Source organism: Neocloeon triangulifer, unplaced genomic scaffold (assembly GCF_031216515.1).
Source record: "Neocloeon triangulifer isolate White Clay Creek 2 clone unplaced genomic scaffold, ASM3121651v1 ptg000001l, whole genome shotgun sequence".
NCBI lineage: Eukaryota > Metazoa > Arthropoda > Insecta > Ephemeroptera > Baetidae > Neocloeon > Neocloeon triangulifer.
In genome coordinates, this window is record NW_026775544.1 from 266,897 (window position 1) to 291,642 (window position 24,746).

Below are 24,746 nucleotides of genomic sequence, written 5' to 3' on the forward strand. Positions count from 1 at the left end.
AATAAAATTCATGAATTTCACCTTGAATCCATCTTTCAATAATGCCTCGGTTTGGCCAGCGTGATTGATTCAAGTCATTTGATGCGCCGGAACAATAAAATTTAATAAAGATATAGTGGAATAGTGAACAAAATAAAATTCATGAATTTCACCTTGAATCCATCTTTCAATAATGCCTCGGTTTGGCAAGCGTGATTGATTCAAGTCATTTGATACGCCGGAACAATAAAATTTAATAAAGATATAGTGGAATAGTGAAAAAAATAAAATTCATGAATTTCACCTTGAATCCATCTTTCAATAATGCCTCGGTTTGGCCAGCGTGTTTGATTCAAGTCATTTGATACGCCGGAACAATAAAATTTAATAAAGATATAGTGGAATAGTGAAAAAAATAAAATTCATGATTTTCACCATAAATCCATCTTTCAATAATGCCTCGGTTTGGCCAGCGTGTTTGATTCAAGTCATTTGATACGCCCGAACAATAAAATTTAATAAAGATATAGTGGAATAGTGAAAAAAATAAAATTCATGAATTTCACCTTGAATCCATCTTTCAATAATGCCTCGGTTTGGCCAGCGTGTTTGATTCAAGTCATTTGATGCGCCGGAACAATAAAATTTAATAAAGATATAGTGGAATAGTGAAAAAAATAAAATTCATGATTTTCACCATAAATCCATCTTTCAATAATGCCTCGGTTTGGCCAGCGCGTTTGATTCAAGTCATTTAATTCGCCTGAACAATAAAATTTAATAAAGAAATAGTGGAATAATGAAAATAATGAAATTCATTGTCCTCGCCCTCCGCACGGCCTTCCCCACGTCCTCGACCTCGCTGCGCCTCCACCCCTCGCTCGCGGCTTCTGCAAAAATTAATCTTTTGCCCACCCCCGAGTTGCCGGTTAGTGGGGCGCCCACAACTCCGGCCGCGTGCAACACCTTTCAATTAATTTGCCGTGCGTGTCGCGCCTCCTATAATCATGCGTCGCGCGTACTATAAGCATGCGTCGTGCCTCTTATGATGGTGAAAAGCGCCCTCCGGAGGTCGTCTTGCCCCATTCTGAACGCATCCCAAGGATCCCTATTCTTCCTAGCAGTCCCCTACATTAAGATTGTAGGAAAATATTTGCGTCGCGCGTGCTTTACATGTTGCCGAGGTATTGATGGAATAATCGGTTTTCTTAACAATTTTACTGCCACCAGTATTGAACGCGCGACGTGATATTTTTTGATTGGTTTGATAATTATTTGAATAATATAATTATGCATAAGTTTATTTAATTATAATAATGTAACAGTTTTGTCTAATTCACATAATGACCTTGCTGCAAATTATCAATAACAACCACAATTTTAGCACTCGCAGGCAGATAAATTTTCCTAGCTCCTGCGCTGAATGTTGCAAATGGAAACGGGTTTCCCCCTGTTGCTTTCAACAGTCCCGCACCGAATAACCCCTTATCACATGCTATGCACGGTGGTGAAAAGGCTGCTCCGCGGTATCTCTCTCGCTGTAAAATGCACGTGCGGCCAAATCATGCGCAATGAAGTTGGAAATGTACGCGCGAGAGCACCACTGGCGCCGCTTTTTATTTGTAGGTCAGCCCGTTTTCTCTCTGCAGCCCGCCAGGCTGGACGAGCGCAATATTAACAATGCAAATATTGAAAGTCGCCGCGGCGAATTAGAGCGGCAGCCAGATAAGGCTCTCTCTCTCTCTCACACACACACAAAGCCAACCAACTCACTCGCCTGAAATAATTAATTTTGCTTTCCCTCAACTTCCCCTCCCCCTCAATCTCTCTCTTGCCATTTTCCATTTTGGTTTGCCATTCGTCGGTCAATATGCTTAGTCTAAAAAATCAATTCCAAAGATAAGTTTGCACAATCGATTTTATTCGCACTAATCTGCTTCGCTTGCGTGCGTGCTTCAGTGCTTCAAAAAATTAAATTTTGTTCAAATATTGGCATGAGAAAAATGCATTGGAATTTTACAGAAGAGTAATTTTGTTAGTGTCAAGTCTTTTTTATCCTTTTTTTTTAAAGGATAAAAGTTTTATTTCAATGAATATCAATCAAAAGTATTTTGTTTTTCCAAATTTTGACAAAAGCAAGAAACAAAAACTTATAATCAGCTAAGTCCAACACTCAAATAAGTGACACAACTGCAAACTGCAGTAAATATTAGGTTTAAAACCATATAATTATTACACATATTAAAAGTAATAACTGAACTATCTAAAGCGTTAAAATGAAGAAGAGCTGGAAATAATTTCATCAAAAATTTCAATGAGTTGCTATTTTTAAAAATTTATAAGCTCGTGTATTATAAATATTTTTGTTGACCCAGGATAATTATAATAGTAGGTAAGGTTTCTGGCTTCAAAATTTAATTAGACTTTAATTTTAAAAGCTCACGTCTAACGAAATATCCCACTGACCCAGGTTGTAAGATAGGCAGCAAGGACTACTGCTTAAAGTTTTTAATTAGCATACACGGGCTAAGGAGGTTTGCTGAATTTTAGTTCAAATTACACTCCGGCGACCAAAAATACAGTGATTAGAGCGGGGTTGAAACGAGCTTGTGACTCTATATTGCGAATATTTGAAAACAGTTTTCTCAGTAGATATAGAGCCTATCACAAAAATGAATTAAATGAGGTTGCACTAAAAAAATAAAATTGAATCAGCGCAAAAGCTGCATTAATTTGTTAATATTTTGTTTTCCATTGAATATTATGTAAGTAAACAGATTGATTATAAGACTTTTAAAAATGTTGGGACACAATTCGTGATATGCAGGCAAGTTACTTTTGAACTAATGAATTAAGAATTAATGACGTCTCTTGCTCCGAGAAAACTTTCAGCCTGGAAACGTTTATGAATATTTAATCAACATGAACGACCATAATGGTATAATAATTTATAATGTGTGCATGAGCCAGTGCTGAAAACTCTCCCTTGTGTAAAATTTAATTTCCGATCGCTCTGCCACATATTTGAATATTGCGAACAACCACCGAGTCGGAAGCTGCGAGTAACAACAATATTAGATTGAATTTCCGATTCACCGAGTTAAAAAATTGGACGCGCTCGGTTCTGCCGCGTGACAAACGAAATAACTTGTCGCTCACTCGGCTGCATATTTAATTGGGTGCTCAACATTTCGCACACGTGCAAACTCATTTGGCATGCAGCGAGAGAGCGACGTTGAATGTAACATTGGATCATAATGTATGTATGTGTGTATTTTTGCAGGACGCGCGAAAAATGGGTTGGCCGAAGAGCGGTGGCGGCAGTGGAGGGCGGCAACGACGGCGGCAGCTTTTTAATCACGACGGCATGTAGCGAAAGAAACATGGAGCTGGCTCAAAAAATCCTCAACGGCCAACACAAAGAGGCGCCGCCGTGGCCCGTGCCCTTAATTTTGAAAGCGTTTGTCGCGTCCACCGGAGCAGGTAGCAAAATTTTATTTAAAAGTTGCTGCAGCAGGTCGATGCCACAGCTTCTCTTGATTACTTTTTTCCCACTTAATTATACGACGCCAAAAACCCCAATTTTGCGGCACGCTGTTTTATGCAAATGACGAATTTGCGGCCACCCTTCCACCAGCCCCATTAAACTTTTCACACTATTATTTCAGCATGCTTTTGTTTTGATTTTTTAAATTAAAAAAATTATGTGAATTATATTCTAGTTTCATTCTAAAAGACTTTTTGAAAGAGAATATATGAATTTAATCGATAAAAAATTTCAAAAGAATTAATCTTTTTAAACAAAATGGGTAATTTTTTTAAAGAAAATTTGTTATTTGAATTTTTTTTTGTATTTAATCAAAACTTCATCACCTACATTGCAGTGAAATTAATTAAGCGCAATAATTTGACTAATTATAGTTGAAATCCTGCGTCTTTCATAAGATTTTGCAACTTTTGATAAAAATTTAAATATATTTATTTAATAAAATAATTTTTTTTATTTTTAATCTAGTCTTCATTACAAATGTGAATACTAAAGATTTTATCGGAGTAATAAATTTATTCATTTAGTTTTTGTTTGTAATGCAAACTATTTATTATTTTTTCACATCATTATTATTATTTGCAATAATTTAAATTTTGAAAGCTATGCCAATTAATCTACAGCAAATCATCTCAATTTTAAAAACATAAATCAATAATTGTCGCTTAATCTAATCAAATTAAAAATGTTCAGACTTCGAGGAGGAGCGGCGCTCCCTGCTGGAACAGGTGGGGCCCGAAGTGCAGAGCGAGTTTGACTCGGTGGGGCTGGAGGTGCAGCTGGTGGACACCTACTACTGCAACTCGGAGGCGGCCCCCGACCCATGGTCCTGCGACCAGTTCCTCGACGAGATCTCAAGATGCAGCCGAGTTTCGCGCGGCTGCTTCTTCCTGGTGAGTTCTAAACGCGATTAGAGGATTTAATTAATTGAGGGGGCGACGCAGGTGCTGGTGGGGGAGACGCTGGGTGAGCAGCACGTGCCGACGAGACTCGCGCCTGATGAGCTGCGGGCGATTCGCGCCGCGTGCGATGACGACGAAGGCCTCCTCGCCGCCTCCTACGTCGAGGAGCAGCCGACGGGCGGCCACTTTGTTTTGCAACAACCGCCCCGCAGGTGGGTAGATATGCACGTTATGCAAATTGATTTTGTGTTCACCCCTCAAGGGGAGACGGAGGAACAACAATGACAGGATTTTGTTCCTCATAAAGCCAATTTTGAGTAAAACTGTGAATATAGGACTCACATTTTAATATATTTTTGATATTTTGATTTTGTTTCAACTTTATTTCCTTTTGGTTTGTTTTGTTTAAAAACTATTTTGTTTGTTTTAATTTCTTTTAAATTACTTTATCTACTTTCATCTTTTTTTTACTTTTTTATCTTTGCCAATCTTTACTTCACTTAACTTAAATATTTTATTGCATTTTGTAATATTCCATGAAATTTGCCTTTATTTAACTTAAAATTAATATTATGGCATTTTTTAATTAGTTTTTAATTTATTTCAATTTTTTTTCATTTTCTATTAAAATATTATTTATTTTAATATTAAATTTTCTTTCGTTTGGTACATTTTGTTTAGATTTATTTTGGTTTATATTTTTTTAATCTAGATTTCCTAATTCTCCAGGAATACCTAAATAATCTAGAATACAACTGAAAAACGCATTTTTCTGTTTAGAGTGTTTGGACACACGCATCAAATTTTTGTAATTTATGGACTTTTTTTACCATCTCCCACTAAAAATATAAGTTGTTGTAGTTGTATTTTAGCGTTTTTAGTTTTTATAAGCCATAAAATCCAACTTTTGAAAATAACAATGAAAACTTTAACAAACCTTTAGTATTTTATATTTTGAACATTTTTGTGTGATCATTTTGAGTAATTTTTGTGAGCCTAGATGTAACTAACCGCGACACGTTTGTTCTTGCCGGCAGACAAGAGGTGCTGGAGTGGATAGAACGAGATTTGCCAAAGCTGAGGCAATTATTTAAAAAAGCGGCGCAGCGGCTGGCCGGGAACAAGGGTCCTGGGAGATTGCCAGACCTGATAACGCGAAGCGTCGTCGAAGCGCAGCTGCAGCACGCCTTGGGTAAGTCAACAAAAATAGCCTTGGGAAATTTGCGCCTGTGAGAGGAAAGAGAACACGGGAGAGGGTTGTTTGCCTAATTTATTAAAAGCTGTCAGATCAGCGCGAATTGGGCGATCGAACACCCTCCTCCGGGTGCTGCTTTTTTGCAAGCAGCAGCCAACCGAGGATTCTGCACGCGCCGCCGTGTTTGCCTTTATTGGTCTGTTCTGGTGTTTCGGGGCTTCGAGGCTCATTTCCAACGCAAGGAAGATGATCTGAATTATTATTACTGCACGTTTATTTTATTTATTATGATTTATCACAATTATAACCGTCTTCAATCACTTGGTCATAAGGAATAGCAGAATATGAATTAAATGGATAATTTAATTTGTTAACAGGAGGTTAAAATTAAAAAAAAATAATAATCATAAAATTATTTAATTTATTATTATTATATTGTTGTTGTTTACTTGTCCACATTGTTACAAATACATTATTTACATTCAATTGTTGAATTAACTTTGTTAAAAAAAGGAATTTTTTGACAAAATGTCACCACCACTATCCGCCACTATCAAGAATTTTTCTAAAACTTCCAAAATCAATATTAAGATTAAGTAAATTTAAAAACTAACTATATGCACGCTAAATTTTTTCATAAGTTATAATCTTGATAAGCTATTAATTTTACAAAAAAATTTATTTACAGTGATCATAATTTTTTATTTAAGAAATAAATTACAAGACTATGTAATAAATTTATTAATTTTTTTTTGTCAAGAAGAAATGATTATATTAATTTAAAATTAATGCCAGTAACTTATAACTTTTTCATCACTAGAGAAACTTTTAATAGGAAAAGTTCCATCTCGATATATATTTATCGCAAGAGGCGAAATCAATTTTAGGCTTCACTTATCGTCAATGAGACTTGTCTGCGTTCCTCTCTTCCTCTCCAAATCCAATTTTCGCTCATTTTTTTTCCAGCGGAGTCGCAGAATGGTGCAAACATCATCGCCGTATTGAGAAAGTGGGACAATCTGAGAGAAAGCAGTTCTGAGCGCTGCGAACTATTCAAGCACTTCAATACTGCCACTTGTGATCGATTAAATGTTATTCGGAAATTTATAGAAGCCAATTTGCCGGCTGAAAATGTCTTCAAAATAAGGTGAGTTTCTTCTCGCCGGCAAATAATCACCTCGATAAAAAAGTGCGTGGTAATCGGAATGGAAAATTTCGCAAGAGCAGGGAGCCGATTTGAATGCCAATGGCAATAAGCGAGAAAAACCGACGGGAGCTTTTATTCGGCCAATTTTGTGAATAGATTTTCCGGCGGATAATGAGGGCTATTCACCTCTTCTATTCAATTCGATCAATTCCACTCCGACCTGTTCAGCATCGCTGCTTGAATTTCCTTTCTGCTCCTAATCAGCTAAACCACCTGCCGATCAAATCAAAATTTTTATATTATTAAAATTCTTTTAATTATTGAAAGATGACAAAAAATGAACTTTCTCTATAATCCATGATCAGAAATACATTGTTTTCAATAAAATATCTCAGAACAAAATTAAATTATAATTTATTTGTTTTTAAAATTAAAAACCAAATGTATATTTTCTACTACAAATTCGTCTTCTTTTCTGTTCAAATTTTAAATTTCTCCATTTCCTTTGCTTTGCTGATATTTTTGTAAGCCAAATCTTGGAGTGAAAAACATAGCACGCAAAATTCAGTTTGTTGCTTAAGCTTTGCGAATGACCGTCGTAAAACGCGATGCTAAGAGTGGGTTTAAAATTATTATTATGCCGGGCAAACATGGTGTAAAACACGACGGACACGCGTGCAAACGTAGCGGCATGCATGAAAGCCTGCACATTCCGCCCTCTGGCTTTTATTGTGCGCACTCAACCAGTTGCATACGCAGCCGGGACAAACAAACTAACCAACAAACTAACGCGATAAGCAGCCATACAACGTACGGGGCTCTGAAAATGTGTCAAGCAGCAGCCCCATTGTTTCGGCCTTGTTGTGCGTGGTATTCCATTACCGAGCCACTTCACTCAACAGCGCCTGACGCTGCCAAAGTATGCAACCGGTCGATCGGCGGCGCAAGGCGTATTGCCTAACTCAGCAAGTTGTGTTCGCAGTGCTCCTTGGTGTTCGCGCGGTGCCGATCCGGACGACGAGGCGTTCGAGAAGTATCTCAACCTGTTTCGAGACACCCTCACTGCCCGGCTTCAAGAGCTCGTCTCCGGCGACCTCGACAATCAACCAGACCCTCTCAATGGACGCTCCAAGGCCACACAGGTAGACAATGATAATTGCTTTGTTCTTTTCTGACAATGATATTGGTTTCAGAATAATTAACTTACAAAAAATAGCTTATCACTGCACAATTATTAAACTGAATCAAATAAACTGCAATGAAAATGACATCAATTTTTTTCAAAATAATTTTGCTCTGTAGATATGGGCAGATGACTTGTATGTATTTTAATGAGTTGTTTTTAACTAAGTTTCATACGCTGAATCCAATAAAATTAGTCTCAATATCGGAAAAATTCAACCGTTTTATAACTAAAAAATTAAAAAAAAAAGTTTTTTTAATTTTTTTTCTAATAGTGGAGGGTTGTTTCCGGTTGTATCTATTTTTTATTTTAATTTCAGGCGCTTTGGATTGTTTGTTCGTATTTTTCTGTTTATTTTGGTTACATTTTAAAATTATATTTCCCTGCATTCATTAGAATTATTTTTTTTTATTTCCATAATAAGTTAAATAAAATTGCTTTTTCTTTGACAGTTAATTTATTATTGCTTAAACTTTAAAATGTGAAAATAAGTTTTTCGTTTTTGTAAATTTGTGCTAATTTTTAAATGATATCGTTTTAATTCATTTGTTGAAAAAAATTTATTAAAAAAAAGGTAATTGTTTTTCACGCAAATTTTACCAAATTTATTTCTTCTAAAAATAAAATGAACATAATTTTTCTACCGGAAACACTTATTTTTGTCTTTTTTTACTGTGTCCTATTTGACTTTGGCCAAGTGTAATAAGAAAGTGTGAAATTGTTGTGCCATCAGGACGTGCTGCACGAAGCGTCGTGCCACTTGTCCATCTGGCGGCAACACCTGGCGCAGATCGAGCACGCGACGGAACTGCGGCAATCGCCCCTTCTGGCGCAGATCAAGGGCCACTTGGAGGCCGCGGTGCGCGAGCGGCACGGGCCGTTGCTGGTGCACGGCTCGCTGGGCAGCGGCAAGAGCTGCGTTCTCAGTTCCGTGACTCAAGAGGCCTCCAAGTGGCTGCACGGCCGCCCCTTGACGCGAATTGTCCGTTTCTCAGGCGCCACCCCGCGCTCGGCCTACGGACTCGAGCTCCTGCGCAACGTTTGCCAGCACTTGAGTCTCATTTTGGGTGAGTTACAGCCACTTTTTGGCATTTTACAGCGTGAAGTGGTAGCCAGTTGCTGAAATAAAGAAGGACAATTAACAAACAGCACCAAACAACTCCAACAAGCAGCGTTAACATAAAAATTTATTGAATTTTAAATTTAATTAAAAATATGTCTAACAAGAGTTAAAAAAAACTTTCCGTTCCTTACTTAAAGTAGTAAAAAATTAAAACAAATTTTTTTAATGGATGTTAATCCGGTTCTTTTAATGTATTTATTTTTTCTAGATTAAAATAGCACAACATCTTATAGCAATCAATGCAGCAGCAATCAATTTAAATTGAAAAAACAACTGAAAAAAAATGAGAAGAATTACTTCAATTTATTACTATTCATTCTTAAATAGAATATGTTTTAACTTTTATTTAAATAATTTTTTTCAATTGAAATTTTATTCTAAGTAAATAGACATTTAATTCATGCTGAAATGTATGATATGCAGGTGTTGACACAATTCCAAAGGACTGCAGTTTTGACCCTCTGTATGTAAACAACTGGTTCGGCACCCTTGTCAGACGGGCTGGCGAGGCATGGCAGGACGGCGGGTCAACGGTGCTTTTTGTGATCGATGACCTGCACCGCCTGCAACCCCTCGATTCGGACATCGTGGCGCCGCTTTCGTGGCTGCCGGTGTCGCTGCCACCGGGAATAATCGTTTTGGCTGCCACTTCGACACACCCGGAGCACCTCAAGTTCACGCCTCTGCAGAAGGAGCGACTTCGGGCCGCCGACTGCTACCTCAGCCTCGCCAACGACAAGGCACCACCACCACTAGCAGTTGCTCTTAATGGTGCGTAATCAATTTGATATTTAATACAGTTTTTGCAAAATAATAGTTTACAAAGGGCTCGTTTTTTTTATAATTTTTCTCAAAATTTGGAAAATTTTTTGCTTATTTGAAAAATTAAACATCTTAAATAGATGTTTCATAATTTTATTTACTTCATATTATTTCGGTTTAAAATTATTTAGTTGCAAATTGAATTAATTAGTATTATGCCAACTTTTGTTGTAAATTTATTGATTGATGTTATCCATATCAATTTTCGCAAATACATTTTTATAGCATGAGGAGAATGTGTGTTTATTTGGTTTTTATTGCTCACTTTTTCTCGGTTGCAAACAGAAAGAGAGCAGAGCAGTGGTTATTGCCGTCATATATCAAACAGCGACGCTTCTCGCAGTCGCAGTAACGAGATACATTGGCAATATGTCTTCCTTTGCGCACAGAAAGGCGAAATTTTAATCATATTAACTGCGACGAGGCACTGCTGTGTATCATCCTAAAGAATATCACCAGCGCGCAAAACTCTCTTTCTCTCGCAACCAAGATTTACGACCTGCTTTTTTTTCACGCAGCTCGTCTTTTTGCACCCAACATTACGGCTACATAATATAATAAATAAATAAAATCGCAATTTTCTCTGGTCTTGCTGCTTATGCAGGCGGCGAGCACATAGAAAAGGCCGTGTGCCAAGTGTTCGATGATGCTGAGAGCGTCCTTGGTCGCGCAATCATCGAGCGATTTTCTTCGCTGCTCGCCTGTGCCGAATTCGGGTTAACTGAGATGGAGCTATTGGAATTGATGCTGCCTGCCAGTCACGCGAACGGAACGCCGGCTCTGATGGAGGAGGGCCACTGCAATTTCGCCAGCCTCTGCGCCCTCAGATCAATTCTTGGTATGTCTTGCTGCTCCCTGCCCAGAAAACCAGACGCAAAACGCTTCCGAACATTTAGATCATAATACATTTCAAACCCTCACCAAAGCAAATACTCACAGCAGAATAAATAAAAAGATGAAAATGCTCTTTCATATGAAATTCCTGGAAAATTTTAAATTTTATGTTGAAACAATAATTATTTTAGGTTAAGTTAAAAAAAAAAATAAGGGTTTTCCAATAAAATCTTTTTGTATTTATTTATTTATTCTCCGTTCAAATACAGTGAAATACACAACATCTTACATCAAGTCAATACACAAAAATTAAAAGCCACTTTTTTACAAATTTTTTATTTTATTCTTATTAATAATTATATTTATTTTTATCACAAATTTGTTATTCTTATTTATTTTCTTACTTTAAATAACTGTCACAAAATTATCATAAAATACAATTTTGATAACTATAGTTATCAACATTGAATTATTAAATTTTTTATTATTTTGTTTAGACAAACATTTGCTCTACTAGTTTCTTTAAAATTGAAAAAGAAAATGCCTTAATTTTGTAACTTTAATAAATTGTAATATGCAATAATTAATTTCACTTTAAACTACCAGAAAGATCTTATTAAAAATTTTATATAACTTATATAGCTGACATTGTATCAGTAATTTATTTTATTGCTCTTAATTACTTTCGTAATCTTCTTCATCTTTTTTTTTTTTTTTTTTTTTTTTTACAAAAAAAATTTGAAACACCCCGCATTAAAAAAGAGCCTCAACGTACTCTTTCTCATAAATGAATAATCTGCACCCACAGCTTATCTCCAAATGGGGAAAAAAACTTTTTTAACTCACAATATACGCTTTGTCGGGCAGAGAGCTGCTGAAGCGGCAAAAAATCGACTCCTGCACAAAGCGAAGTTGTTAAGATTTGGAGAGCGCAGCTGGATTACTTGGTGCCGCTCAGCCAAAAAGCTTTTAGCCCGAGCGTTTTTATTAAAAAGCGAAACATTCTAGGGCCGCTGCTGCGCGAAATCTATTTGAGCGGCAAACTGCTGCTCCGCTGGCGGCACGTCTCCATGGCAGAAGTGGCGCGCTCCAGATACATATCATCCACCGAAAAGGCCAAAAGCACCCACATGGAGTTGGCCAATCTGTTCTTCAGCGAGTTTCAGCAGGAGGAGAGCCAAAAGTCGCAATCCGAGGGAGGCGACAAGGCGGCCCCGGAAACCATGCTCGGCGAGGACGTCACCTACAGCGTCAGACACGTCGAAGAGGCCTGGCTGCACCTCCTCAAAGCAGGTGCGAAATCATGCCGAAATAAAGAAAACTATTTCTAGTCGCAAAATAATTTTACCAAATCATATTCAAACGAAAATTAAAACTCAAATTTTCGAAAAAGAAATTAATTGTATATTTACTTTGTAAAAGCCTTAAATTCGAAATTTGATTTCTATTTTATATTCGCTAACAGGTGACCCGGAGCGGCTGAAGAAGCTGACTGTGTGCAACTTTGACTTTCTGCTGGCGGCCGTTCAAACGGTGTCTGTCAGCTTTTTGAGGTGCGTGCTGGAGCATGTGAGGTGCTATCTGCTGGACTCGCACCTTGAGCTCGTCTACTATACCATCCGAAAATCTTGTGATACTATTACCAGAGATCCGCTCCAACTGGCTGCACAAATCATAAGCTGGCTTGCAAACGGTAAGTTTACATTTCTTGTTAAAACGTTTTCTTCTAAAATAAATAAATAAAATAAAGTATATGTATGTTTTTCACGTTACATTTTTCCGTTTTGCACTGATTAATTAATAATATAATAATTTTAAATTGCCCTAAAATTGAACATTTTTGTTATTAAGGACATTTATTGCTAAATTTAAAAACAAATGTCAGAGATAAAATGAATAATAAGGCCCAACAGGCGCAAGTTTGTTTTTCACTTAATATGCATTGTGCAAATAATAAATTTAATAATTTTTATAAATAAAATTATAAAATTTCATTTTAATTTTTTAATTTTATTTATTTGCAAGACAATGTTTTTTTTAAATTATTATTAATCTGTAATAAATTAATTCCAATGAAGTCGAATACACAATTCATCAAGTCAAGGGTAAAAATGAATAACTAGGCACAACAGGTGCAAACCTCTTGACAAGAGGCCCCACCTCGCTTTCACCAAAAATTATTCCGTTTTGTAAAACAGCCCGCGGGCATATTATCGAGACCAAAACTCGCGGTACATGCAAGCCATTTTCCAATAAATCACGCTTGTACGAAAGTAATTAGCGGGGGTTTGAATTAATTAACGAACCGCGCGTGATCAGGCGTTGTTAACCACCGCGAACAAAGCCCTCCTCATCTCTCAATTGTCAGCAGATTCTCTGCTCTTTCTCTCTGCATTCATTAAAATTTCTCTCTGCTTTAATTAACTGCAATTTACGAGATTGAACCCCCAGCGAAACTAGGCCGGTGTCAATTAGTGCATGCATAATTAACGAATGTGTGACCGGAATTCGGCAGAGCGGCACGGCACGCTGATAAAATCGCTGGTGACCTCGGCGATGGCCTGGTGCGACGGATACAGCGAGCCGCTGCTGGTGCCCCTGACCGGCTGGCTGCAGGCGCCGCTGCCCTCGCAAATTAAAAGTAAGCCCCCTGTTAAAAATTTGCGGTCCCACGACACACGTTCTGCCCGCAGGCGTCACCGTGCCCGCCGGCGTCAAACTGGCGCAGCCCTCGGCCACAGGACAACACGTGGTTTTGGTCGGGCCTGGCTCGAGCGAGGCCCAGCTGTGGCACGTCATGTCCGGAACGATGGTCTACTCGTTCGCCGGCCACACCGGGCCCATCCACTGCGTCACCGTCACGGCCCAGGAGCTGCTAACGGGCGGCGAGGACCTTTCCGTCATCATCTGGGACTTAAAAACGAAAATGCAGAGACTCAAAATGACGTAAGTATGATAATTTAATTTTTTATTCACTCACTCATTTAAATTGAAAATAATTATTATTTATTGTTGTTTATTTGTCCAAATTGTTACATCACATTGATTACATACAAATTGTTGAAAACCATTTATGTGGAAAAAAAAGAAATTGTTGGACAAAACGGAAAAGATTTTTTGTTACAAAACTTTTAAAAACTTATTAAAAATAAATAATTTTAATCAACAGGGGTCTAATTCTGTAAGATAGAATCGTTCCATTTCCATTTCTATTTCATTTTCCATTTGCTTACCCATTCTATTTCGTCGCCTTTTTTGATAACGACTTCTATTTCGCTGCCATTCCATTTCCATTTCTATTTCGTTGTCAATTTTTTTAGTTGTGCCATTTATTTATTTATTATTTAATTTAATTATTGCCTATGCTTACAGTGATTTTCAATATATTCAAGTCCATAAAATTTATAAAATTATATGAATTATTTTATTTTGAAAGAAAATGTATAACATAACATTTATTTTAGAGTTTGCGTTATTCTTAAAAAATAAAGACGCGCCCCCCTTAAGCGCGAATCTTTTTACGGCTCATAATTAGAGGGGATCAAGGGGATTTTTTTTTAAATCAATTGAAATCAATTTCTTAAAAATAGGTAGAATTTAAATGCGATTTTAATGTTTTATTTAGCAAATGAGCAACAATGTATTTTATATTATTTAATTAATCGCGTGCGCTGTTTGGCAGATCGATTGGACTGTTTATAATATAATGTTATACCTAATTGCTCAAAATATTTTCCACTGATTGTGAGTTTTTCAATTCATGCAGAACAACTAATCTCACTTTTTTTAATAAAATCTTAATTATAATTACATATAGATTTATTGGTCTACTAACAAAAGCGTACCCCTTTCATAGAAAGATTTTTTCTGCATCGTTTATTTGGTGCGCTTAAGTAATTGTACACCCGCGCTCTGCGCCCATCTCACATACATACATTCTTTATAATTTTTTATTGCAAAATTTTGTTTTGCGTAATAAAAATTTTTTCAAAAGTAGCTATTTTTAACATAAAAGTTTTAAAATATGAATGCAATAAACATGATTATTATTATTATTTTTATTATTATTTATTCTTCTCGGCCTGTACAAAAATTTTTAAATTGGAGAAATAAAGAGAAGACAGGGTTTACAACTTAGCAGATGTCTGCAAAAACGCCCGACATCAAAAGAGACACGGCCGCCGCGGTAAACCCATTATGATTTATTTAATACAGAACAACTAAAAAAATTAAATGTCTGTGTGTACTAATGGGTGGAATTTTTTTCACTCAAATTAATTTGCTTTTTTGAATTTTCATTTTATAAATTTTCTTTCAAAAAAGTCTTTCATAAGACGAATTTATTAATTTGTTTTAAATTAATCACATGTGTTTCCCAGGACATGATGTTGACTCGAGAGTCTTTTGATCGGTGAATTAAATTTATTACTCTGCGAGCAGCGCGTTTGCTCATGAAATAGGGTCGCAGACCATGACCGAAACTGGTAGAGCCATTTCTTTTAGAAAAAAAATAATTTTTTACAACGATGACAAGCCGGAATTCTTCATTTCCCGATCATCTCCTTGAGTGTAAATTTTCAATTTCTTCAATTAAATTTATTTGTTTAGTTTTTCTCAATATTTATTAATGTATCAAATATTAAAATAACAATATATTTAATAAATTTGAATAAGATCAATTAGTAAGAACATATAAAATTGAATTATAAAAAAAACCATTAACAGAAGGGGTCACCTTTTTTGACATGTGAGCGAGAGCGCGAGCGCAAAACCGGCTGCTTGCTTGAACCTTAAAAATGTATTTTTTTTTTTTAAATCTTAAGTTTGTTAAAATTTTGCAATCGGTTTTCTTCCCTTTATCTGAATAAGTATTTTTGTAATGCTAAAATAGTCCTAATATTTGTCTCCACTTGAATAATTAAAGTTGAGAAATAAGGTATATTTATTTATATTATAAACAGTCAAATTGATCTGCAAAACAGTGCACGCGATTAATAAAATAATATAAAATATAGCTCATTTGCTTAATAAAACATTAAAATCGCATTTGAATTCTACCAATTTTTAAGAAATTGATTTAAATTGATTTCATTAAAGAAAAAAATCCCCTTGATCCCCTCTAATTATGAGCCGTACCACAATTTGCTCCCACAATGTGGTACCACAACTTGCACCCACACTGTGGTACCACAATTTGCGCCCACACTGTGGTACCACAAATTGCTCCCACACTGTGGTACCACAATTTGCGCCCACACTGTGGTACCACAATTTGCGCCCACACTGTGGTACCACAATTTGCGCCCACACTGTGGTACCACAATTTGCGCCCACACTGTGGTACCAAAATTTGCTCCCACACTGTGGTACCAAAATTTGCTCCCACACTGTGGTACCACAATTTGCTCCCACACTGTGGTATCACAATTTGCTCCCACACTGTGGTACCACAATTTGCGCCCACACTGTGGTACCACAATTTGCTCCCACACTGTGGTACCACAATTTGCGCCCACACTGTGGTACCACAATTTGCCCCCCACAGTGGTACCACAATTTGCTCCCACACTGTGGTACCACAATTTGCCCCCCACAGTGGTACCACAATTTGCTCCCACACTGTGGTACCACAATTTCCGCCCACACTGTAATACAACAATTTGCGCCCACACTGTGGTACCACAATTTCCGCCCACACTGTGGTACCACAATTTGCTCCCACACTGTGGTACCACAATTTCCGCCCACACTGTGGTACCACAATTTGCCCCCCACAGTGGTACCACAATTTCCGCCCACACTGTGGTACCACAATTTGCTCCCACACTGCGGTACCATAATTTGCGCCCACACTGTGGTACCACAATTTGCTCCCACACTGTGGTACCACAATTTCCGCCCACACTGTGGTACCACAATTTCTGCCAACACTGTGGTACCACAATTGGCGCCCACACTGTGGTACCACAATTTGCTCCCACACTGTGGTACCACAATTTGCTCCCACACTGTGGTACCACAATTTGCCCCCCACAGTGGTACCACAATTTCCGCCCACACTGTGGTACCACATTTTGCTCCCACACTGTGGTACCACAATTTGCTCCCACATTGTGGTACCACAATTTCCGCCCACACTGTGGTACCACAATTTCTGCCCACACTGTGGTACCACAATTTGCTCCCACACTGTGGTACCACATTTTCCGCCCACACTGTGGTACCACAATTTGCTCCCGCACTGTGGTACCACAATTTCCACCCACACTGTGGTACCACAATTTCCGCCCACACTGTGGTACCACAATTTGCTCCCACACTGTGGTACCACAATTTCCGCCCACACTGTGGTACCACAATTTCCGCCCACACTGTGGTACCACAATTTCCGCCCACACTGTGGTACCACAATTTCCGCCCACACTGTGGTACCACAATTTCCGCCCACACTGTGGTACCACAATTTGCGCCCACACTGTGGTACCACAATTTGCGCCCACACTGTGGTACCACAATTTGCGCCCACACTGTGGTACCACAATTTGCGCCCACACTGTGGTACCACAATTTGCTCCCACACTGTGGTACCACAATTTGCGCCCACACTGTGGTACCACAATTTGCGCCCACACTGTGGTACCACAATTTGCTCCCACACTGTGGTACCACAATTTGCGCCCACACTGTGGTACCACAATTTCCGCCCACACTGTGGTACCACAATTTGCTCCCACACTGTGGTACCACAATTTCCGCCCACACTGTGGTACCACAATTCGCGCTCACACTGTGGTACCACAATTTGCGCCCACACTGTGGTACCACAATTCCCGCCCACACTGTGGTACCACAATTCCCGCCCACACTGTGGTACCACAATTCGCGCCCACACTGTGGTACCACAATTTGCGCTCACACTGTGGTACCACAATTTGCTCGCACACTGTGGTACCACAATTTGCTCGCACACTGTGGTACCACAATTTGCTCCCACACTGTGGTACTTTTGACTCAACGCCTTATTGAAATAATTTTTTATACATTTTATTGACTTGAGTATATTAAAAATCATTTGAAAATTACTGTAAGCGCATAATATTTGCAATAATTAAATTAAATAGATATAAATATATATAAATATAAATATGGCTCAATTATTAAAATTGACAACGAAATAGAAATGGATATGGAATGGCAGCGAAATAGAAGTCGTTAACGAAAAAGGCGACGAAATGGAATGGTTAAGCAAATGGAAAATGAAATAGAAATGGAAATGGGTAAGCAAATGGAAAATGAAATAGAAATGGAAATGGGACGATTCTATCTTACAGAATTAGACCCCTGGTCTAAAAATAATATAATTTATTTGAAGATATTTGATATTTTAAAATATAAATTTTATTATTATATTTTTATATTATTATTAAGTTAATTATGATTATAATTTTAAACAATTTGAAATTGTATATGAATAATTAACGGACAAATTATTGAATATAAATTTAAAATTTATTTTCTATTTAAATTATAAAGAGCTCAAATCAGTATTATTTAAAAAATTAATAAATTTTCATCTAGTGGTTTGATTGAGGCTTAATTATGTTTGATGCTAAATGAATAAATAGGCTATAAATTACGACCATTGAGTCAAAGAAACATTGTGTCATTTCTCAAGGGAGCACATTGCGCCAGTCTTGAGCGTTGCGGCGACCGCAACCCTAGTGGCGAGCAGCGGAGAGGACAGCACGGTAATCGTGGCGCAAATTACCACCGGAGAGGTCAAAGGGAGGATCGATCACCACCGAGGGCCGGTCACTAGCTTAGCCATTACAAGCTCAGGGGACGTTCTCATATCAGGTAAAGGGAAATTCAATTTGCCAAGTCAATATATATTGCTCCCTTAAGCGTCCGCATAATATAATGGAATAAAGACGGAGGAACCCTTTTGGTTTTAAGTAGTCGCGATTGCTTTTTGTTCTGTACTCCTCAATTTAATTCATTTTTTTGGGAATTTCAGTAATCTGTGATGTGCCAGATTAACTTCAAAGTAGTATTTCAATGACAATAAATGTTTATAATGTCCTACTTTTTACACAAAAATAAAACTGATCATTAATGGGAAAAAGTCTAGAAAATCGTGAATAAAATTATTTTTAATGATCAATTAAAAAAACCTTGCAACAATAAAAATGAATGATTTCCGTATCCTTTGCCAGCTTTATGCATTTCAAATAATGGTATATAGAAGACGATCCAATTCAGAGTTAATGGTCGTTCCGAGATTTGAAAACAGACTCCTTTCTTTTTCTTTATTCGAGTTGAGAATCGAGGCTGGATCGCAATTCAAAGAAAGGAGTCTCCCGAGTGAGATTTCGCCGCGCAAGAGACGTATTGATTCCGACCAAGCCCCATCAAATGACTAGTTTTTGTTCGTTTTGCTTTGCCGCAGGCTCGACAGATTCAACAATTTGTTTATGGTCCCTGGACGACCTGACGCTGTTGAACAGCGTGTCGTTGGCGTCGCCCGTCAAGATGATCTCGGTGTCGCCCGACAGCGTGTTCCTGCTGGCCGCGTGCGACAACAACCAACTTTATTTGCACGCGCTCGCAACAGGCTCCGAGGTGCACTGCCTGCGAGGCCACAAGGCCGACGTAAGTGCAGCAGCTCTGATTACCCTTGCTCTAATTAATACAGGGGCAAACTTACAGGTCCAGTCCATTAGCGTGGCGCGCGACAACTGCCGCGCCATCGTCGGTGGCAGTGACGGAAGGGTCTACACGTTTGACATGAAGAGCGGCCGCCTCATCAGAATTCTGGCCGGACACGGCTCGGCTGTCACGTCACTTTGTACCTCAAAGGACGACAATTTTCTCATTAGTGCTGGTGAGCTTATCTTTCTTGTTTTTATTTTGCTCCGTTACAAATGCAAAGGGCCTGACATTGTACAAACCATCAAGATAAGTGTTGTTTTAAATTGCAAAATTGTGGTTTCACATTGGATTTAACTCAAATTGCCAAAAAAATGACCTATCTTGATTTTCACATGATATGTTGTTGGGCTAGGTGAGAAAATACCCTCCGTAAAATTTTACATGCAAATTTTGAGTACTTTTCCGGGAAATCAGATTTCCAAAAAAATGCGAAAAATAACAGAAAATATTGAATTTCTTTGCTTCTGCTTTGAAATTAAGTATGTAAGTAAGTCATTTATGTTTTTTTTTTTTTTTTTTTTCATAATTTACAAATTCATACCCGATTTTTTCCTTATTTATTTTGCTCCAACTTGGAGCCGTGCGCGAACTGCTATTTTGGTCTGCCTCTCTTGCCACGTTCGCAGCAAGTATAAATTCGGATCGATTTCCGTATCACGCCACAACGGTGGGTCTATTTGTCAACAGGCGGAAACAAAATCACATTTTGGAGCTTCCGGCCCGAAGACGAGTGTCACACGGAAGGCGCCGTCAGCCCAAAAGCAAAAAAGCAGCAACACTCGGCCGCGATCACGTGCGCCGCGATCTCGCGGGACGGCGTCCTGGCCGTCACCGGCTCCCAGGACTGCAGCGTCAACGTGTGGCAATTGCACTCGCACGATTTGCAGTGCACCCTCCTGGGACACTCGGCGCCCATCACGTGCGTCGCCTTTTCGCCCAACGGACTTTTCGCCGTTTCGGGCGCAGAGGACCACACGGCGCGCGTCTGGGGACTCACGCTCAGCGTCGTTGTTTGCTGTTTTGTGGTAAGAAGTTAAAAAATAATTCATAAATTAAATTAAAGTTGAAAAACAAATAACTAATGTCTTTATTAGTTTTTAATAATAATAAAAATTAAACAAATTAATATTTGTTTTTCTATAATTTAATTTAATTTTTTTAAATTGTTCTAGTGATTGGATATAAAAATTTCTTAAAAAAAAATGGCATAGTTTACTAATACAAAATCTTTTGAATTTTTATTGAAATAATAATAATTTTTATTGCTTTATTCTTAAAAACTTTCAATTTTTGACAGGGCCATCAAGGAACAATATCTGACATGGCAGTCACAAGTGACAGCAGACGAGTGGTTTCCAGTGACCGCCACGGCCTGATGTACGTTTGGCTTGCCGACTCTGGACAAGTGATGCAGAAATTCTCTATTTTGGGACAATGGCTTTCCGTGTCGAACTCGATGAAAAACGTCGTTTTCAGCAGCCCCGGCGAGAATTGGTAATAAATCAATGTCCCAGCCTGAATGCATTCAAATTTATTTCCGCAGCCTTCGCATTTGGACGATGGGGCGGGACGATGAGCGGTTCACAGTATCCCACAGCGAGGAGATCACCTGCTTCGCCCTCACAAACGACTCGCAACACGTCATCACTGGGTCCAAGGACATGTCGCTCAAGGTGTGGCAACTGGCCGGAGGAAAACTGGCGCAGGTTCTGGTCGGACACACCGACCACGTCACTTGCATCGCGGCCAACAAGGATTTGGTCGTGTCAGGCTCGCGGGACGCGAATCTGATAGTCTGGGACATCAAAACCGGCTCTGACCTGCACACGCTCACCTCTCACCTCAGCTACGTCACCTGCGTTCAGATTTCCGCCGATGGAACGCTGGCCGTATCAGGTATCATATTAAAAAAAAGAAATATAATTAAAAAATAATGAATAAAATAATCTATTTTTTACAATATTTAACAATGATTAAAAAAATTATAATTTATGTTATTTTTTTTTAACAATTATTACATTTTAGAGATTTACAATAAAACTTTGAAATTACAAAAACTTAGAGAAATATCTTACATCAAATTTATTCATTATATCTCTTTACCTCATTAAATACCTTATTTTTTTTTTAAATTTTCATATAAAATTAAATATCTTTTGTTCAAAATTGACGCAACCGTTTGACACTGCGGTGAAATTTCGAAAGCCTTTTATTATCCGCACAAAGGCTTTATTTCGCGACATATTCACGTTGTTCGCTTTTTAACCCGCAGCCGCGCGCGCGTCTCCCTGCGGTTCTTTCTTTCTTTAAAGCCGGCTCAAAAAGCACAATAACGTGCACTGCACAGTGTGGATCACGGCCTTTGTCCTTGCGATTTCCCTCGGCATAATCCCGGGCGTAAATTTTGCAGGCTCGGAGGACCGCAGTCTGGTGGTTTGGGACCTGATGCTGGGGCGGGCTCGCTGCACATTGTCGCTCAACTTGCCTGTGGTCGCGCTGCACATGAGTTGCGATGCGGCGCGGATCATGGTCCAGCTGCTCGACTGCTCTCGTCTGCCCATTGTCTGTCTGCACAACACGCCGGCAGCGTTCGTCCCGCCCGTCAACTACGCCCCGGTCAAAGAGCCCGAAGGTAAATTGATACTTTTGTTTTATTCAATTTGTTGATTTAAAAAAAAATAAATAATAATTTAAAAAAAAAATAAATATTTTATAAGTTAAAAATTGTGTTATATTCATTATAAATTTTTAATGTGCAAGTAGACAACACTGTCTAGTTTCATATCCTAGAATCAAAACTATCGCTTACAATTATTTTAATTAATCATTAATTGCTTTTGTTAGACTTGAGGTCGTCGGGCGGCGCGGTGCCCAAGAGGCCGATGCGGAGGCTGCTGAAAAAAGAGGTGTCGCTGGACACGTACACGTGGCAGAAGAAGTACGGTCATCTGACTTCAAAGGCCATGTTTGCGGCCATTGACGAGCGCCTCAAGAGGAGGTTCAGCGTATCAGCCAGCATGGAGGAAATACCGCAAGTGAGATGTTTACCCACACCGCACGTTGTCTGCCTTAATCTTCTTTGTTCATCCCCTTTGTCTGGCGGCTTCAAAGCCTTTTATTATCATGCAAAGAGGCCTTTGGAGAAATGACCAATTTGAGCGGAAAATTCCTCTCTCCGTCATGCTCGGCCGGCAAATATTTACGCTGGGAAAATTTCCAGCTGTAAATTAATATTTATAAAGGCGCCTTTTGTGTCACACCCGGCTCATTTTCAAGATAAAAAAGAGCGGCAAAATCCCTTTGAAATCTTAATTAAATTTGTTGGAGAGCGTTAATCTCAAATTGAGGTTTCCTTTATCCTCTTTCCACATTTTTTTGTTTACTTTTAATCAGCGTGTAATTTTTTAAAGCACACATACATACTTAAAAAAACTTATATAAATTGAAGGCTCCTAGCATTCTGAATCTCTGATTTTTTTTTACATATAAAGAAAATTAATTTTGACTGCATCTATCCCTATTTCTCAGACCGTTGGGCCCGAGCAAGCCGCCTTGGCACAATCACAACACTTTGAAGACCTGGAAGCTCTGTGGAATAAAAAATCTCCACCGCGCAGACGACAGATGGTGAAGCAGAATTCATTGATCAGCCGAAGAGAGTCCTCAGATGGAGGCATGTCCGACGAGAAAGAGTAAATTCCGTTAGACTAGAGATTAAAATAAACAGAGGCACCCTTACCGTATCAAAGTTTAATCAGAACAGCCTAATGGAGAACAATGGCTCAGCTAGCGTTAGAGTTAAAACACATAGCTGTACTTTAAACACAGAAAAAAATAATAAGTGTGTCTTCCCTTGATTTAGTCGCATGAAAAGTTTCTGGTGTACGCGTGTTGTACTGTTGGAGCGACCTGTTGTGACAAAAAATTAATATCCAGCATAAACATCTTGATTAATTTATAATTTTTTAAACAAGTTATGAAAGCAGTATCAAGGCTAAAATTGAAGCTATAGTCTGTGATTTACTTGAAAAGAATTAACATGCACAACTTTCGCACTTCTCTTGCCAAAGCACGAACTTTTCTACTCAAAATATGAACCAGCGCGCTGACAAATTCTTAAGAGGGAAATACTTGTAGGGACCGCTCCACTTGGTTCTTCTACTCACTCACTCACTCACACACTGCAACTGTAACAATCATTTTGTACTTGACCGTCCTTCCTGTTTGTTGTTCCTCGATGTCTTTGTATACTGCGCCGGAAACGAATTGTTGAGAAAATTAATCATCCTATAAAAGCACGCATGCAAAATAACGCTTCTACCCTCACTCTTTCTTCCATATTGCTGTAGAGGTAGAAAGTTGTTGTTGTTGGATGTGCAACTAAATGTTGAAGCTATGTAATGAAATATATCTCTTTGATGCAAATTTTGAAACATCCCGTCGCGACGTCCTTTGAAAAGTGAAACGGCCGGCGGATGTTTATGCATTGTTAAAAAAGGAAAAGCCTGCTATTCTAAGGAACAAAATAATGGAGAAGGAAAATCACGCGCTATTTTTGTTTCCCATTGTTGTGAGAAATTTCAAACAAGACTGCCAAAACCATTCCTCTCTTTTCTTATATATCGGCGACGATGTTAGAGGTTAAGAGAATAAAAAGTAACAAAACGACCTTCGGGGTGAGTCAAGAAAATAAATGTAATAACGAAAACATCTCCCTGCAGGGAAAGAAGGAGATGAAAGAAATAGAAAATTCTTATACAAACATAATATTATAATAGCATAATATTATATAATATATTTATGTGACATCCCCGTGGGTCAAAAAATACATAGATGTGCGTAACTTGAATGTTAAACGATTAAAGTTATTTACAAACGCAATAAATGTGTTCCTTGCAAACCTGACCCACCCGTTTTTCATTTCACTTTTCTCCCTTTCTATTTTACTACTATTTTTTGTGTGCTTCTAATTAGATTTGGTATCTCGAACTCTTGGAGATCAATGTCAGAAAAGAACAGTAAGTAGCGAAATAAATTGGATTCAACAGCAGATTAACATGGCAGCTTATTGCGAAATGAGGCAGCACACTCTTTACGAGCCGAAGTCGTAGAAAGCCTAGTGTATAGATTTGGCGTGGGAAAGCAATCTGGAGCAATTGTCACACAACACACGTCTTGAGATTAAGTGACACTTACGCGTGCACCGAACAAATGTGTGTCGGAAAAAGTCGTACAGTTTGCGCCCTACATTAGGAAAAGTTCAAGCGATTCCAAAAGAATATACAAAATTAAACAAAATTTG

The 24,746-nt window shown here is 38.3% G+C and overlaps 1 protein-coding gene across 1 annotated transcript in view; it reads left to right on the plus strand.

The window, feature by feature from the left end:
• The window catches only part of LOC132196983 (protein qui-1), a 45,685-nt gene extending 21,342 nt beyond the window's left edge, over positions 1–24,343 (plus strand). The window contains exons 2-23 of the mRNA XM_059619981.1: positions 3,263–3,462; positions 4,220–4,419; positions 4,471–4,640; positions 5,466–5,620; positions 6,590–6,770; positions 7,753–7,912; positions 8,687–9,020; positions 9,500–9,847; positions 10,503–10,736; positions 11,741–12,025; positions 12,198–12,425; positions 13,248–13,373; positions 13,426–13,678; positions 18,408–18,589; positions 19,182–19,384; positions 19,442–19,616; positions 20,132–20,469; positions 20,742–20,938; positions 20,988–21,340; positions 21,855–22,076; positions 22,289–22,479; positions 22,973–24,343. Coding sequence (XP_059475964.1) covers positions 3,363–3,462; positions 4,220–4,419; positions 4,471–4,640; positions 5,466–5,620; positions 6,590–6,770; positions 7,753–7,912; positions 8,687–9,020; positions 9,500–9,847; positions 10,503–10,736; positions 11,741–12,025; positions 12,198–12,425; positions 13,248–13,373; positions 13,426–13,678; positions 18,408–18,589; positions 19,182–19,384; positions 19,442–19,616; positions 20,132–20,469; positions 20,742–20,938; positions 20,988–21,340; positions 21,855–22,076; positions 22,289–22,479; positions 22,973–23,140 — 4,803 coding nt within the window. The 5' untranslated portion in view covers positions 3,263–3,362 and the 3' untranslated portion in view covers positions 23,141–24,343. The remainder of the gene's footprint in view (positions 1–3,262; positions 3,463–4,219; positions 4,420–4,470; positions 4,641–5,465; positions 5,621–6,589; positions 6,771–7,752; positions 7,913–8,686; positions 9,021–9,499; positions 9,848–10,502; positions 10,737–11,740; positions 12,026–12,197; positions 12,426–13,247; positions 13,374–13,425; positions 13,679–18,407; positions 18,590–19,181; positions 19,385–19,441; positions 19,617–20,131; positions 20,470–20,741; positions 20,939–20,987; positions 21,341–21,854; positions 22,077–22,288; positions 22,480–22,972) is intronic.
• The last annotated feature ends 403 nt before the right edge of the window (positions 24,344–24,746 follow it).